Source organism: Oenanthe melanoleuca, chromosome 1 (genome assembly GCF_029582105.1).
Source record: "Oenanthe melanoleuca isolate GR-GAL-2019-014 chromosome 1, OMel1.0, whole genome shotgun sequence".
NCBI lineage: Eukaryota > Metazoa > Chordata > Aves > Passeriformes > Muscicapidae > Oenanthe > Oenanthe melanoleuca.
In genome coordinates this window covers 111526066-111543118 of record NC_079333.1, presented here as the reverse complement: position 1 = coordinate 111543118, position 17053 = coordinate 111526066, and the positions used below count along the sequence as shown (strand labels likewise).

General features: G+C 56.2%; 1 protein-coding gene across 3 annotated transcripts in view; it reads left to right on the top strand.

The window, feature by feature from the left end:
• Nucleotides 1–17053, top strand: part of STIM1 (stromal interaction molecule 1) — a 50580-nt gene that overhangs the window by 698 nt on the left and 32829 nt on the right. For all 3 annotated transcript variants that reach the window (XM_056488881.1, XM_056488872.1, XM_056488864.1), the window contains exons 2-4: nucleotides 6253–6367; nucleotides 10686–10797; nucleotides 12496–12611. In XM_056488881.1, the coding sequence (XP_056344856.1) occupies nucleotides 6253–6367; nucleotides 10686–10797; nucleotides 12496–12611 (343 nt within the window). The remainder of the gene's footprint in view (nucleotides 1–6252; nucleotides 6368–10685; nucleotides 10798–12495; nucleotides 12612–17053) is intronic.

Sequence of the window (17053 nt, the reverse complement as noted above, 5' to 3'; positions counted from 1 at the left end):
GCAACCTGGGGTACTGAAAGATGTCCCTGGCCATCATTAAATGAGCTTTAATGTCCCTCCCAGCCCAAACCATTTTATATTTACTGCATTCTTCCAGCAGCCAGCTGAAAGGGTTTCAGTCTGTGTGTGCTCACTGCAAAAAAAGGAGCAGCTTTTTGTTGTGTCAGCCTTGGACACTTTAGCTGATAAAGGATTGAAGTGAAAGGAAGTTGTTGTTTGTTTCCACAAGCACCCGTGGAAATGAGAGTCTGCTGGGAGAGGGAAAGCTCTTTGTTTGTGGTGGTGCCTCAGTTGTGGTGGCTGCTCTTGGAGGTGAGGAATTCTGTCTTCCAGGGGGAACTGGCAGCTGAACAGCAAAGTCAGAGTGCTGGGAGCTGGGAGGGAGCCCGTGGGTGCAGGGACTGCTGGCACTCACAGGTAGCTCTGCAGTCCCAGGTCACAGAGCCCCAGGCTGGTTTGGGCTGGAAGAGACCTTAAATCCCACCTGCCATGGCAGGGACACCTCCCACTGCTCCAGCCCAGTGTCCAGCCTGGCCTTGGGCACTGCCAGGGATCCAGGGGCAGCCACAGCTGCTCTGGCAGCCACAGCCACCACAGTGTCCCTCTGGAGGGTGGCAGTCCCAGGGACACAGCACAGCCCCTGTGCCAGCAGCTGTTCCCAGCTTGCAGGGCTGTTCCTGTCCTCAGTCCCACCTGGGTGAGTAATGAGAGCAATTGAAAAGCTTCCAGCTGCATTTCCTCCAGCACATGAGCTGTATCCCTGGAGCACTGAGCACTGAGCTCAGCCTCTGCCAGGACTGGGGCAGCCTGGGGCAGCCAGTTCAGCCTGGGGCAGCCCAGTTCAGCCCAGTTCAGCCTGGGGCAGCCCCAGTTCAGCCTGGGGCAGCCAGTTCAGCCTGGGGCAGCCCAGTTCAGCCCAGTTCAGCCCAGTTGAGCCCACGTGTGCTGCTCCCTGCCATTCCATTAGCAGCCAGCCTCGTGTCCTTAGGCTTGGGCAGAACTTTTATGTCTCTGAGCAAGTCTTTCCCCCTGGTACAAAGCACTGCTGAGTGTGAGCTCAGAGCCTTGGCACAGACACACTGCCAGGGTGGGAGGAATGAATGGGTTTTCTGAGAGGCCCCAGAATCACTGGTGCTCTCAGAGCCACCCCTCAGACCCCTCTGAGCTGGGCCCTGGCAGCTCCTGCTCCCAGCACCTCTGCTCTGCTTTTAGGGGGGCAGCAGGGCTGGGAAGGGGCTGGGGCAGCAGCAGGGGCTGGGGAGCTGGGAAAGGCTGAAGAATTCCTGAGGGAGCTGGGAAAGGCTGGAGAATTCCTGAGGGAGCTGGGAAGGGCTGGAGAATTCCTGAGGGAGCTGGGAAAGGGCTCAGGCTGGAGAAAAGGAGGCTCAGGGGGGACCTTGTGGCTCTGCAGAACTCCCTGCCAGGAGGGGAACAGGGAAAGGAGGAGAGGGAATGGCCTTGATTAAACCAGGGGAGGCTCATGTTGAATACTGGGAAAATTCCTCCTGGGAAAGCCTCAGAGGGGCAGAATCCCAATCCCTTTCCTGTGCCCCAGCCCAGGGCACAGGGATTTCAGTCCCAGGGCTGTGGAGCTCCCCCAGCTCCCTGTCCAAGGCTGCTCCCAGCCCACTCTCCCAGCCCAGAGGCACCTGGGTTTTGCATTTACAGCTGGACTCAGTGGTTTTGGAAGTCTTTTCCAGCCTCAGTGGGATTCCACAGGTGCTTCATCTCTGCTAAGCTTTTATTGAAGTTGCATTGAGCTCACCTGTCAATGGGCTCTGGGGCCTCTGATTGAGGAATTGCAAGCATTTCCCTCTCTGAGCCAGCTCCTGCTGGGCCTTTCTCCCTGTCAAGGTTATCCCAGTCCCCCCATGGACCCTGCAGTCAGGTTTAGCTGGCTGTGGGGGGACAGCTGCTGGGGGATTATTGGGAAGAATGCAGGAGGCTCAGATTGAAACCTTTTAGGGAGCTCTGTGCTTCCTGCATGGTCTGGGCTGGGAGGGACTTGAAACCTCATCCAGTGCCACTGTGCCATGGCAGAGACACCTTCCATTATCCCAGCTTGTCCAGGCCTGGTCCAGCCTGGGCTGGAGCCTTCCAGGGATGGCCATTTTCCTGCTTGCCTGAGAACTTTGTGTTTTCATTTGTTATTTTGGCCCCTACCCTTCGAGGTAGTGATGTGAGTATTTTATTTGGACTGAAACCCCTGCCTGGGCAGGAGGGGACACACAGACAATGATATTTTTAAATAAATTCTGGGTGGAGTTTTGTCCCACAGCTTCACCCTGTCCATAAATCATCCTTGCAGTTTTCCTGCTGGGAAGTGAATTTTCAATGAAGTTTCAGATGACATCAGTGGCCTTGATTGAAGGGAAAGAACTGTCCCTCATGGGGAAATCTTCTAATTAGGGCTCTATTCCTGTCCCCTTGCTCTCAGCCAGGCAGCTCTGCTGTTTGGGTTCCTGCTGCCAGGCTCTGGGGTGCTGCCAGCCTGCTCTCCTCAGGAAACCAGGGTGGTGCTGCTGCTCTGCTGCCCTGCCAGCCCCTCAGGCTGGGTTTGGTGCCCCTGGAAGCTCACAGAGCAGTGGGAGCAGGAGGGTGGCACAGGGCCAGGCCTGTGGCAGGCATGGGGAGGCTTCAGAAATCACTTCAGCAGCTGCAGATTTAAAAAAATAAACCACAAACCAGAGTTCAAGGAGAGTTTGGGCAATGCTCTCATTGGGATGGTTGGGGCTGTGCAGAGCCAGGACTGGGACTTGATGACCCTTTTGGGTCCCTTCCAACTCAGGAGATTCTGTGATTCTATGGAGCAAAATCCCCCCAGAAAAATCTTGTTTTGTGGATCTGCTTCTTTTTGAGTGTGGTTTCAGCCAGCAGGTTTGTCCCCAGCCCCTCTCCAGGCCCTGCCAGGGGCTCTGAGCTCTCCCTGCAGCTTCTCCTGCCCAGGTGTCACCCCCAGCTCTCCCAGGCTGGCTCAGAGCTTTCCAGCAGCTCCCTGCCTGCCCTGGGCTCTCTCAGCAGCTCCAGCTCCTGCCCTGGGCTCTCCAGCAGCTCCAGCTCCTGCCCTGGGCTCTCTCAGCAGCTCCCTGCCTGCCCTGGGCTCTCTCAGCAGCTCCAGCTCCTGCTCTGGGCTCTCTCAGCAGCTCCAGCTCCTGCTCTGGGCTCTCTCAGCAGCTCCCTGCCTGCCCTGGGCTCTCTCAGCAGCTCCAGCTCCTGCCCTGGGCTCTCTCAGCAGCTCCCTGCCTGCCCTGGGCTCTCTCAGCAGCTCCAGCTCCTGCTCTGGGCTCTCTCAGCAGCTCCCTGCCTGCTCTGGGCTCTCTCAGCAGCTCCAGCTCCTGCTCTGGGCTCTCTCAGCAGCTCCAGCTCCTGCTCTGGGCTCTCTCAGCAGCTCCAGCTCCTGCTCTGGGCTCTCTCAGCAGCTCCAGCTCCTGCCCTGGGCTCTCTCAGCAGCTCCAGCTCCAGCTCCTGCTCTCTGTGTCCCAGGGCTGGAGCTCAGCATTGCCAGGCTGAGAGTTCCCAGTCTGACCCCAGCTCATCCTGGGCTTTGGGGCAGTGGGTCTGGTCCTGGTGCTTTTGGCTGGTTTGACTTTGGTTTCTCTGTGGGATTGCCTCAGTTTCCTTCAGCCCTGGTGGCCTCACAGCCTGGCTGGATGGGATTTTGGAAAGGGTTCCTCTGGGACCTTGGTCTGGTGCACCCTCTGTGCAGGGCTCAGAGCTGGGGGTGTCCCCATGGAGTCTTTAACCCTTGGAAGGGTTTTTGGTGGTTTGCAAGTAGGTCAGTACTGCCCAGTGGTTCTTGTGCCTGGGGTTTGGGATATCTGGGATAGAAGAGGTGACTCTGCCATGGCAGGGGTGGCACTGAATGGACTTTCAGGTCCTTCCCAGCCCAAACCAGTCTGGGATTTCATTATTTTGACATTTTCCCCAGAAGAAACTGGTGGAAAATGTGCTTTAAGGTCTCTCTGGGCTTTGGTGGGCTCAGCCCAACTTCTGCAGCTCCATCCTGCATCCACCTCTAAAATCCCCCTAAAATCCCCATAAAATTACCCCAAAATTACCCCAAAACCCCCACAAAATCCCCCCAAAATCCCCACAAAATCACCCCAAAACCCCCCCCAAAATCACCCCTGCTCATTTATGGAGCCATGCCCCAGCCCAACTCCTGCAGCTCCATCCTGCATCCACCTCTAAAATCACCTCCAAAATGCCCCCAAAATCATCTCCAAAATCCCCCCAAAATCCCTCCAAAATAACTTCCAAAATCCCTCCAAAATCACCTCTAAAATCCCCCCAAAATCACTCCAAAATCCCCCCAAAAATCATCTCAAAATCACATCCAAAATCCCCCCAAAAATCATCTCAAAATCACCTGAAAATCTCCCCAAAATCACCTGAAAATCTCCCCAAAATCACCCGAAAATCCCTTCAAAATCACCTCCAAAATCACCTCCAAAATCCCCCCCAAATCCCCCCAAAATCCCCCCAAAACCCCCCTGAAGCCCCTGCTCCTGGGGGGCCGTGCCCAGCCCAGCCCTGTCCCTCCCTCTGCTCTGGCTGTTGCTGTGAGCCCAGGGCAGGCTCAGGGATCACTTTTCCTTCTGTGCTCCTGAGCTAAATTTACAGAGCAGCAGCTGGGGCGGGGCTGGGGCTGGGGCTGGTGACACTGGTGACACGGGTGACACAGGTGACATGGGTGACACCGGTGACATTGGTGACATTGGTGACATGGGTGACACTGGTGACACGGGTGACATTGGTGGCACGAGTGGCACGGGTGACACGGGTGGCATGGGTGGCATGGGTGACATGGGTAACACCTGTGACATGGGTGACATCAGAGACATGGGTGACACTGGTGACACAGGTGACATTGGTGGCACGGGTGACACTGGTGACATGGGTGACATGGGTGACATGGGTGACATGGGTGACATCAGTACCATCACTGACGTTAGTGCCATCAGTGCCACCAGTGCCATCAGTGCCATCACTGCCATGGGTGACATCAGTGCCATCACTGCCATGGGTGACACTGGTGACATGGGTGCCATCAGTGCCATCACTGCCATGGGTGCCACCAGTGCCACCAGTGCCATCACTGCCATGGGTGACACTGGTGCCACCAGTGCCATCAGTGCCACCAGTGCCATCACTGCCATGGGTGACACTGGTGACATGGGTGCCATCACTGCCATTGCCACGTCGCCCGCGGCGCCCCCGGCCAGGGGTGGCCACGGCCCTGCTGGAGCCACAGCTTGTCACCAAATCCCCCGTGCTCCTTCATTCTGCCTGCTGGAATCACACATTTTCACCAGTTCTCCCATTCCCCATCATTTCTGCCAGGCAGGAACCTCTCAGTTTCCCAAATTCTCCCATTTTCCATCATTTCTGCCTGCTAAAACACTCATTTTCACCAGTTCTGATCTTCCATGTGTTCCACCTGCTACAACCACTCATTTTAACCAATTCTCCCATTTTCCACGTGTTCTGCCTGCTGGAATCACACATTTTCCCAAATTCTTCCATTTTCCATCTGCTCTGCCTGCTGGAACCACACATTTCAACTAATTCTTCAATTTTTCCATGTTTTTTGCCTGCTAAAACCACACATTTTAACCAGTTCTTCCATTTTCCATGTGCTCTGCCTGCTGGAATCAAACATTTTAACCAATTCTCCCACGTCTGCTGGAACCACACATTTTCCCAAATTCTCCCATTTTCCATGTTTTCTGCCTGCTGGTGCCACTCATTTTCACCAATTCTCCCATTTTCTCCTGCCTGTGGCATTTCTTCCAGCTTGGATTTGAGGGTGCAGACCAAATCCAGGATTAATTTTTGGGTTCTTACTCCTCTGACATCGAGCTGCTTCCATTGTGCCACTTAGGTGAATTATTGGTGATGCTGTAATTCAAAGAAAACTCTGGAATCCCAAGACCCAAGGTTCTGATTAATTATCCCTTCTCTGTATTCAAATTTAAGATATTTCACTTATTTACTTACTGAATATTTCCTGGCTGGTCTTCCCAGGAACAGAAATATTCAGGGGTACTGCAGGGATATACTTATATCTGTATAAAAGATAGATGTGTGTATCTTATATATCTAATATATCCATTATATTTATTATTTTTATTTTTTTCAGATTTATTATGACTTTTCCATCAAAATTATTACTATTAAATTTTTTTTAAAGCTCCTCATCTCCCTAAAAGATGAACCAAAGCCTAACCCTGCTGTTAATTCCTCTCCTAGTTCTTGAGGGAAGACTTGAATTACCATGACCCAGCAGTCAAGCACAGCACTTTCCATGGAGAAGACAAGCTCATCAGTGTGGAGGATCTCTGGAAGGCCTGGAAAACATCTGAAGGTGAAAAAAAAGGGGCCAAAAGCCAAGAAACCCTTTCCCAGGAGTTTGGGGTTGAGATGTGTGGGGCAGAGTGTGCAGCTCCCAGAGGGATGTGCTGCTTTTCCCCTTTTTGGGGTGTGGGTTCCCAGGATTCCCTCAGGGTTCCCAGCTCTCAGGGGCCAGCAATGCATCAAATTTGGTTTTTGTGCCCTAGAAATGGGAGTTAAATCAAACCAAGTGCTGCCCAGCCCCAGATTCTCCTTCCAACACCCAGCTTCAGGTGGGGTTTAATGGCTGAGAACATCCTGAATATTCCATAGAGCTGCTTGGGAGCTTCCCTGCAGCTTGTGATTTCCTCAGGAGAAACTTTCTGAGCCTGGATAGTTCCTTCACAGTGGGAAAAAAAGGAAAAGAAGGGAGAATAAAATGCAGGAAGTGTCATAAGTACAGTCCATGCAGAAATGACTTTTAGCTGTTCCAAAATGCTGGTATTCATCCCAGCACCCAGGGAGGGGTGGGAGCTCAGCCTCTGGTGAGAAACTTCCTGAGCCCTGGGAATCTTGGAACAAACTTTTAGAATTGGCAAGTGCTTCCCCAGTGCTTTCACACAGAATTCCACAGAAATTATTAATCCATTTTTGTCAGTGCTCCTCATTGCTAAAAGAGGAGTTCTGTCTGCATGCATCCCTTGAAACTCTGGATATTTGTGTTCTGATCAGTTCATCTGCCACAGAAATTTCACTTTCTCATTTGTGTCCTGTCTGTTTGACTTTTCTGTATTAACCCTTGAATTCCTGTGGGTGGGGGGATCCAGGAGAGCTGGGGAGGGGCTGGGGACAAGGCAGGGAGGGACAGGACACAGGGAATGGCTGCAGAGTAGGGTTTGATGGGATATTGGGAATTAGGAACTGTTCCCTGGGAGGGGCTGGGATGGATTCCCAGAGCAGCTGTGGCTGCCCCTGGATCCCTGGGATGTTCAGTTCCAGTTGGACACTGGGACAGTGGGAGGTGTCCCCATGGCAGGGTGGGATTAAATGGGGTTTAAGGTCCCTCCAAGCCAGAGCAGTCTGTGATACTGGGGGATGATTCAGAGCTGTGTGTCCCAGACCAGACTCTCCCCCAGGGAACTGGGTGGGATGTGGTGAACATTGTTGTCCCCATCTCCTGGGGGTGGCACAGTTCCCCAGGACAGGACAGGAGTCACAGCCAGGGGGTTCACAGCCCTGTGTGGCACTTGGGGACACACTGGTGGCCCTGGCAGTGCTGGGGCTGCTTGGGCTCCCTGGGCTCAGGGGGATTTTCCCTGTGATTCCTGGCTCTGAGTCCCCCAGGAGTGGGAGAAGCACTTATCCCATGGCAGCTGTTGACAGCTGGCTCTGCCTGCAGGGTTCTGTCATTATGGGATGGAGAACATCCCCTGATGCTCACCAGACCCTCAGTTTCTGAGCTGCCCTGGCTCTGGCCCTGCCTGGCAGAGCTGCTGTGCCACAGGGGCTGTCCCAGGGATTTACTTCCTGCTCCTGTTTTCCCTTTCATCATCTTGGCTGATAAAATCAGACTGCTTTCTGAAGTCTGGTGTCATGGAATCACAGAGTTTGGGATGGGAGGGACTCTAAATCCCACCCACCTCCCACTGCCCCAGGCTGCTCCAGCCCCAGTGCCCAGCCTGGGAACACTTCCAGGGAAATGCAAAGCCAGATTTTGGAGACTGAAGCCATGGGAGTGGGATCAGGTTTGTAGGAAAGGCTGCTCTGTGCTGTGGGTGAGGGAAGCAGCAGTGAAGGGCTCTGCCATCCCACTGGGCCTCCTGCAGCTGCTCTCAAGCCACTGCTTTTCCTCCCTTGCACTGCTGCTGTTCCTGGGCACATATGGAAGGGAACAGACATTTCTGCCCTGATTCTCACAGAGAGAAAGGCTGTGCTGCCCTCTGAGGTGCTGGGTGATGCCCTGGCTGAGCCAAAGCCTGGCAGTGGTGCCAGAGCAGCCTGGGGGGAGGCAGGGCAGGCTCCTGCTCATCCTGGTGCTGGTGCAGGCCCCAGCTGGGTTCCAGGGACTCCTCCCAGCATGAGCAGCCCTGGGTGTGGCAGTGGGGGCAGCCAGGGCTGGCAGTGCCCATGGCTGGGCATGTGCCCTCATGGTGGTGTCACCGTGCAGGGCCTCTCCTTCCATCACTGGCACCCTGCTTGTGCCACCCCACAGCTGTGCCCTGGTGTGGGGACAGTGCCCAGCAGCTGCAGGAGCTGCCAGGGCAGGCTGGTGGCTTTGTCTGTGCCACCCCACAGCTGTGCCCCAGCGTGGGGACAGTGCCCAGCAGCTGCAGGAGCTCCCTGCTGCCAGGGCAGGCTGGTGGCTTTGTCTGTGCCACCCCACAGCTGTGCCCCAGCGTGGGGACAGTGCCCAGCAGCTGCAGGAGCTGCCAGGGCAGGCTGGTGGCCTTGTCTGTGCCACCCCACAGCTGTGCCCCAGCGTGGGGACAGTGCCCAGCAGCTGCAGGAGCTCCCTGCTGCCAGGGCAGGCTGGTGGCTTTGTCACTGTCACGTGCCAGCCTCCCTGGGGATGGCACCTTCCTCTGGAGCCTTGTTGTCCTTGTTCAGCACTGGGCTCTGCTCTGCTCCATCAGCTTCATCAACCACATTCAGTTACCTCATCTTCATCAGCTCCATCAGCTCCCTCAGCTTCATCAGCCCAATGAGCTCTGAGCTCCATCTCTGAGCTCACTCATCTCTCCCAGATCCCTCATCTCTGTCATCTCATTTCTCTGAGCTCCAGCTCCCTCATCTCCCTCACCTTTCTCACTTCATCAGCTCCCCATCTCCCCCATCTCCTTATCTCCATCTCCCCCATCTCCCCCTCTCCCCCCTTTCCCCCATCTCCCTCATCTCCCCATCTCCATCTCCCCATCTCCCCCATCTCCCCCATCTCCCCCCTCTCCCCCCTTTCCCCCATCTCCCCCATCTCCCCATCTCCCCCATCTCCCCATCTCCCCCCTCATCATCCCCCATCTCCCCATCTCCCCCCTCATCATCCCCCATCTCCCCATCTCCCCCATGTCCCCCATCTCCCCCTCCTGTCCCTCCCCCCCTGCTCCCTGCAGCTTGGGAAGATGTTCCTGGTGCTGCTGGTCCCTGTCAGTGTTGGCATTGCAGCACAGCAGGGACAGAGATGATAAATTAAAATTCAAGTGCAGCAAAGCCCCCTCAGTCCAGTAAAACCTCTGCTGTGCCCCAGGCCAGGCTGGACACTGGGGTGTCCCTGCCATGGCAGGGTGGCACTGGAGGGGCTCTGAGCTCCCAAACCCTTCTGGCTTTCTGGGATTGTCTTTGCCTCAGGAGCACTGCTCTAAGCACAGCACAACAAGGTGGCAAAGGCTTGCTGAGGTTTCCTCATGTATGGCTCTGGAGCTGCATGACAGCTCCAAAAATAATGCAGGGCTGCCCAGGGGAGGAGGTGAAGAGACAAAGTTCACCTGGTTCACCTGGGCTGCAGCACCTGCTCCACCTCCTCCCACTGATCCTTTCTCAAGCTGCTTCCCGTCGGTTTTTTCCAGCATCATTCATTAAGTGCTATTCTTCCTCAAAGCTCAGAGGGAATCCCAGAATCCCAGCCTGGTTTGGGTTGGGAGGGACCTTAAACCCCACCCAGTGCCACCCCTGCCATGGCAGGGACAGCTCCCACTGTCCCAAATCCCAGTGTCCAGCCTGGCCTTGGGCACTGCCAGGGATCCAGGGGCTGCTCTGGGCACCAGTCCATGGATCTGGGGCAGGGGCTGAGGCTTTTGGAGCTGCCCTCAGAATTCAGGGCTTGTGGTGAGGAACATTCCCTGTTGGGAGTGTGGGGGCAGCAGGGTCACCTGGCTGATGGCAATGCAGGTGGTGCCAGCTGTGGCGTGCCAGGCTTTGGGTGTTGGCCCTGGCAGGGCCCTGCTGCTCTATCTGATGGCCCCATTGCATGTTTTGATTTCTGGAGCTGGGAGCACGGGGAACACACCTGGAAAGGTGTGCTGCCATGGGGAAAGCTCCTCTTCCCACAGCCTGTGGGGTCTGTGGGGCTCAGGTGCAGCAGAACCTCAGCAGCTCTGGGGTCTGGGGAGGATAATCCCAGTGGGGGAGAATGGGATCCTGCAGGGCTGCCTGTGCCAGGGCAGGCTGGGATCTGGGCAGGAATTGTTCCTGGCAGGGTGGGCAGGGCTGGCACAGCTGTGGCTGCCCCTGGATCCCTGGCAGTGCCCCAGGCCAGGCTGGACACTGGGGACAGTGGGAGGTGTCCCCAGGGCAGGGTGGCACAGGCAGGGCTGTGAGTCCCTGTGCCCAGAGTGAGCTGTGGCTGTTTCTGTCCCCAGTGTACAACTGGACTGTGGATGAGGTGGTGCAGTGGCTCATCTCCTACGTGGAGCTGCCCCAGTACGAGGAGACCTTCCGGAAACTGCAGCTGAGCGGCCACGCCATGCCCAGGTCAGTGCCCAGTGCCCAGAGCAGTGCCCAGTGCCATGCCCAGGTCAGTGCCCAGTGCCCAGGTCAGTGCCCAGTGCCATGCCCAGGTCAGTGCCCAGTGCCCAGTGCCCAGGTCAGTGCCCAGAGAAGTGCCCAGTGCCCAGTGCCATGCCCAGTGCCCAGTACAGTGCCCAGTGCCATGCCCAGGTCAGTGCCCAGAGCCCAGTGCAGTGCCCAGTGCCCAGTGCCATGCCCAGTGCCCAGGACAGTGCCCAGTGCCATGCCCAGGTCAGTGCCCAGAGCCCAGTGCAGTGCCCAGTGCCCAGTGCCATGCCCAGTGCCCAGGACAGTGCCCAGTGCCATGCCCAGGTCAGTGCCCAGTGCCCAGTGCAGTGCCCAGTGCCCAGTGCCCAGTACAGTGCCCAGTGCCATGCCCAGGTCAGTGCCCAGTGCCCAGTGCAGTGCCCAGTGCCCAGTGCCATGCCCAGTGCCCAGGACAGTGCCCAGTGCCATGCCCAGGTCAGTGCCCAGTGCCCAGTGCAGTGCCCAGTGCCCAGTGCCCAGTACAGTGCCCAGTGCCATGCCCAGGTCAGTGCCCAGTGCCCAGTGCAGTGCCCAGTGCCATGCCCAGGTCAGTGCCCAGAGCCCAGTGCAGTGCCCAGTGCCCAGTGCCATGCCCAGTGCCCAGTACAGTGCCCAGTGCCATGCTCAGGTCAGTGCCCAGAGCCCAGTGCCATACCCAGTGCCCACTGCAGTGCCCAGGTCAGTGCCCAGAGCCATGCCCAGTGCCCAGTGCCATGCCAGGTGCCATGCCCAGGTCAGTGCCATTCCCAGGTCAGTGCCCAGAGCCATGCCCAGTACTCAGTGCCCAGTGCCCAGATCAGTGCCCAGTGCCATGCCCAAAGCCCAGGTCAGTGCCATGCCCAGGTCAGTGCAGTGTCCCCATGGGATGTGTGCAGGCACAGTGCCAGGGCCTGGCAGGAGTCAGCTCCTCTCATCCCCTGAAGTTCCTTGGCACTGCCCAGCCTGGTTCCTGCTCTGCTCCAGCTGGGAGTGACAAGAGCAGAAATTTGGGTTCCATATAGGGCAGGAGCTGTTCCCTGCAGGGTGGGCAGGGCTGGCACAGCTGTGGCTGCCCCTGGATCCCTGGCAGTGCCCAAGGCCAGGCTGGACACTGGGGACAGTGGGAGGTGTCCCTGCCATGGCTGGGGTGGCACTGGGGGGGATTTGAGGTTCCTCCCAGCCCAAACCAGTCTGGGATTCCATGTAGGAGAAACACTGGCTGGGAATCAGCCTAAACTTGTAACAAGTTTGAAAAACCTCAGTGCAGCTTTTTTGGATAAAGGTTCCTGTTGGTGAAAAAGGGGCTTTTCAAGGGACCAGGAAGGAGGGATGAACTGGGGTAAAATGGGGAGTTTTTGGGGGCAGCACAATGTGTGTCCACATTCCTTCCCAGGGAGACCTGTGCTTTATGGGCATGTGAAGCCAATGGAGATTTGGTTAAAGAATAGTTACTGGTGATGGGTAGGACACCAGAAGCTGGGTTTTGATGGGAAATCAGTCCCTCATGCTGTCAGGTTCATGAATTAGGCCTGGCTTTTCCTCCTCTCCCCCAGCCCTAAAAATGCAGCTGCAGTGCCCCAGAGCCCCCCACGCTCCCCCACAGGGGTTTGTGCTGCTGTGTGCCCCAGGTGCCCAGAGCTGTGTGTCCCTGTGCAGGCTGGCAGTGAACAATGCCACCCTGATGGGCTCGGTGCTGAAGATGACCGACCGCAGCCACCGGCAGAAGCTGCAGCTCAAGGCCCTGGACACGGTGCTCTTCGGGCCCCCCCTCTGTGAGTACCCACTGCCCTGCACTGCTCCCCTGCAGGGACAGGCTGCTCTGCTCCTCTGGGAGCATCCTGGGCCAAAAAACAAAGTATTTCTTTATAAGATCAACTTTTAAATCTCAAATTTAGTTTCTGTATTTAATTTCAAAACCATTGTATTAAGAGTATGAATTCTGTATTGCAGAATGATTTTCATTTCTGTTGTATTGTTTAACTTAAATTCTTTCAACACTCCAAATAAATTTTGGAAAGCCTCCAGACATGCTGTCTGGAGAAATACTGTCTTTTGGCCCCATACTGGCCCCATCCCCTGGGCTGGTATTCCCTTCTCCAGGGCTGGTATTTCATCTGTCCTGGTGTCCTGGAGCTGTCACTGTGTCCTGGGGCTCTGTCCTGGTGTCCTGGGGCTCTGTCCTGGTGTCCTGGAGCTGTCACTGTGTCCTGGGGCTCTGTCCTGGTGTCCTGCAGCTCTGTCCTGGTGTCCTGCAGCTCTGTCACTCTGTCCTGGGACTCTGTCACTGTGTCCTGCAGCTCTGTCCTGGTGTCCTGCAGCTCTGTCCTGGTGTCCTGGAGCTCTGTGCTGGTGTCCTGCAGCTCTGTCACTGTGTCCTGCAGCTCTGTGCTGGTGTCCTGCAGCTCTGTCCTGGTGTCCTGCAGCTCTGTCCTGGTGTCCTGCAGCTCTGTGCTGGTGTCCTGCAGCTCTGTCCTGGTGTCCTGCAGCTCTGTGCTGGTGTCCTGCAGCTCTGTCACTGTGTCCTGCAGCTCTGTCCTGGTGTCCTGCAGCTCTGTCCTGGTGTCCTGGAGCTCTGTGCTGGTGTCCTGCAGCTCTGTCACTGTGTCCTGCAGCTCTGTGCTGGTGTCCTGCAGCTCTGTCCTGGTGTCCTGCAGCTCTGTCACTGTGTCCTGGGGCTCTGTCACTGTGTCCTGCAGCTCTGTCCTGGTGTCCTGCAGCTCTGTCACTGTGTCCTGGGGCTCTGTCCTGGTGTCCTGCAGCTCTGTCACTGTGTCCTGGGGCTCTGTCACTGTGTCCTGCAGCTCTGTGCTGGTGTCCTGCAGCTCTGTCCTGGTGTCCTGGCCTTCCCTGGGCTCCCCTGTGTGTGCTGAGGCTGTGCAGGTGCCCCAGCTGGGATTTGCCCATGTCTGAGGGGGCAGGAGCAGCAGGCTGGGTGAGGAGCAGTTTAGGGTGCCTGCTGTGAGGCCCTGGGCTCCTTTGATGCCTTATCAGGCTCTCTGATGTGTCTCCAGGTGCTCCCTCTGCACCCTCCCCTCTGGCTCTGTCTGCTCCCTGTTAAAGGTGCTTTTGTCTCCTCTGGCTTTGGGTGCAGGGGGTGCAATCCCCCCTCTCTGTGCATCCCCCGTGCTGGGGGATCCCCACGGGAATTTTGGGCTCCTGTGCTCGTGGCTGCCTCTCCCACCCCAGCACCCCCAAGTCCTTCTCCCCAGGGCTTTTTTTTTCCCTCCCAGCCACTTTTGCTCAGTTATTGAAAAGCCTCTTTTTGTCCAGGCACAGTTTCATTTATTGCCTGTTAAACCTGAAGTTTTTGGCCAGGGCTGCTGGAGCCGAGCTGGCTGCTGTGCTGGGGGTGGAATTGTTCCAGGGTTCTGCCTGCTGGAAATGGGCTGTAAATGGCAGTGAATGGCTTGTCCTGGCTGGCAGTGAGTGATGAATGTGTTCCAGGCTGGAGCTGTTCTGTTCTGCCCTGCTCTCAGATCAAAGTGTGCAGGCAGCCGTGGCAGTCGGGCTGCTCCTGACCCAGGCTGTCACACTCCTCCTTTCCATGCCTGGGAGCTTTCCAGGCTGGGCTTGGAGCAGCCTGGGGCAGAGAAAGGTGTCCCTGCTCACAGCAGGGAATGGGCTGAGCTGTAGGGACCCTCCCACCCCAGCCATTCCATGGTTCTATGGAATATATATATATATATATATATATATACACACCAAATACATATATATATAATATACATGGTATGTACAGGGTGTGGGAGAACAGGAAATGCACTTTAAACTGCAGCTGGAGGAGAGATTTATCCCTTTCCAGAAGGTAAAACTTGCTGGTTTCTGGTCACCTGAGTGGCTTTGTCTCCAGTCACAGGGAGAGGTTGTTTATCCAGGCCAATTCCTTCAGGAAGGGGTTGCACAACACCTTTCAGGAGCCACCAGCCCCTGGCAGCTTTGGCAAGGGCTCAGTGACCTTTTAAGCTGCAGAGGGGTGGCTCTGGAGGGGAGCTGGGCTCTGGGGGCTCTGGGGGCTCTGAGCTGCTGCCAGTGCATGTGCTGCACAGGGTTTGCAGGGTTTGTCTCCTCTCTCCAAGCTCTGTTCACCTCAGGTGTAAAAGTTGAACAAAAGCAGCCTGGGCTGCCCCAGCCCCCCTGCAGGCTCTAAATGCTGGGTCACAGCATGGCCAGGGCTGTGTGTGTGGCTCGTGGCAGGGCCCATGGCCAGTTCCCTGAGGACCTGCAGCCTCTGCCTCCCTCCAGCTCTGGTTCCTGCTGCCACATTCCAGCCCTGCCTTTTCCTGCAGCAAACAGGTCTGACCACTGCAGCTCTGTAATTAATCCAAGGGCAGTTCAAACCTGAGCTGAGGCGACTCCTGTGTCTGTCCCTTTGGGCTCCTGTTCCTGTGCTCCAGGGGCTGGTCTGGCACAAAGCAGCACAACTCCAGTGAAATGGGAAATCCCAGACTGGATTGGGTGGGGGGGACTTAAATCCCCTCCAGTGCCACCCCTGCCATGGCAGGGACACCTCCCACTGTCCCTGTGTCCTGGCCCTCCCTGCCTTGTCCTGGGCAGTTCACTGTGATTAAACTCAGGTTGTTCCTGTGCAGTTCATGTGCTTAAACTCAGGTTGTTCCTGTGCAGTTCATGTGATTAAACTCAGGTTGTTCCTGTGCAGTTCACTGTGATTAAACTCAGGTTGTTCTGGGCAGTTCATGTGATTAAACTCAGGTTGTTCTGGGCAGTTCACTGTGATTAAACTCAGGTTGTTCCTGTGCAGTTCACTGTGATTAAACTCAGGTTGTTCCTTTGCAGTTCATTGTGATTTAAACTCAGGTTGTTCTGGGCAGTTCATTGTGATTAAACTCAGGTTATTCCTGTGCAGTTAATTGTGATTTAAACTCAGGTTGTTCCTTTGCAGTCTATTGTGATTTAAACTCAGGTTGTTCCTTTGCAGTTCATTGTGATTTAAACTCAGGTTGTCCCTGGGCAGTTCATTGTGATTTATATCCCTCTGGATTTGTCCCTGGGCAGTTCATTGTGATTTAAATCCCTCTGGGTTTGTTCCTGGCCCGGGCAGGGCTGGCACAGCCTCTTCTGCTCCCAGCACCAGGCAGACCTGAGCACACCCTGCACCTGCAGGGGCTGCAGGAAAAGCCACATACACCAGAAAAAACAGACTTCTCTACCTTTCTCATTGTGGTGTTTTGGGGAAAGGAGGGAGAACAGGCACAGTTTTATCAAGACTGATTGTTCTGCTCCACTGCAGGACTTGATGTCCTGCTGGGTTTGCAGCCCAGCCTGGGCTGTGTGTTGGAAGGAAGGTGAAATGGGTGAACAAGGGGGGAAGGTCTGGGACTGCAGGAGGGTTGGTTGGGATTAGATACCAGGAAAAAACAGCTACAATGAAGGGGAGAAAATGGAGATGCTCCCAGGGCTGGAGCCCCCTGCTCTGGGGTGCCAGGACACAGGGAATGGAGGGACAGACACAGGGAATGGAGGGACAGACACAGGGAATGGAGGGACAGACACAGGGGATGGAGGGACAGGACACAGGGATGGAGGGACAGACACAGGGATGAAGGGGCAGGACCCAGGGAATGGCTCCCAGTGCCAGAGGGCAGGGCTGGGTGGGATCTTGGGCAGGAATTGTTCCTGGCAGGGTGGGCAGGGCTGGCACAGCTGTGGCTGCCCCTGGATCCCTGGAATGTTCAGTTCCAGGCTGGACATTGGGGCAGGAGCAGCTGGGACAGTGGGAGGGGTCCCTGCCATGGCAGGGGTGGGATGAAATGGGATTTAAGGTCCCTCCAACCCAAACCATGCTGGCATTCCATGCTACAGTTACATCCAAGCTGAGTTTTCCTCAGTTTGCCGATCCAGGTGTCTCTGGCAGTGCTGGGAAGGGGAAGGATGTGCAGTGCTGCTGTGCTGGGCTGAGCCTGGCTGCAGGAGGGGTCAGGCTGGGCTGGGCTGGCAGTGCTGGGATGAGGAAGGATGTGCAGTGCTGCTGTGCTGGCTGAGCTGGCTGCAGGAGGGGTCAGGCTGGGCTGGGCTGGCAGTGCTGGGATGAGGAAGGATGTGCAGTGCTGCTGTGCTGGCTGAGCTGGCTGCAGGAGGGGTCAGGCTGGGCTGGGCTGGCAGGGATTGGGCAGCAGGGCAGAGCAAAGCTGTGCTGCTGTGGCACGTGGAGCACAGAGCACCTGGGCACATGGAGTGCTGTGCAGCTGGAGCTGCA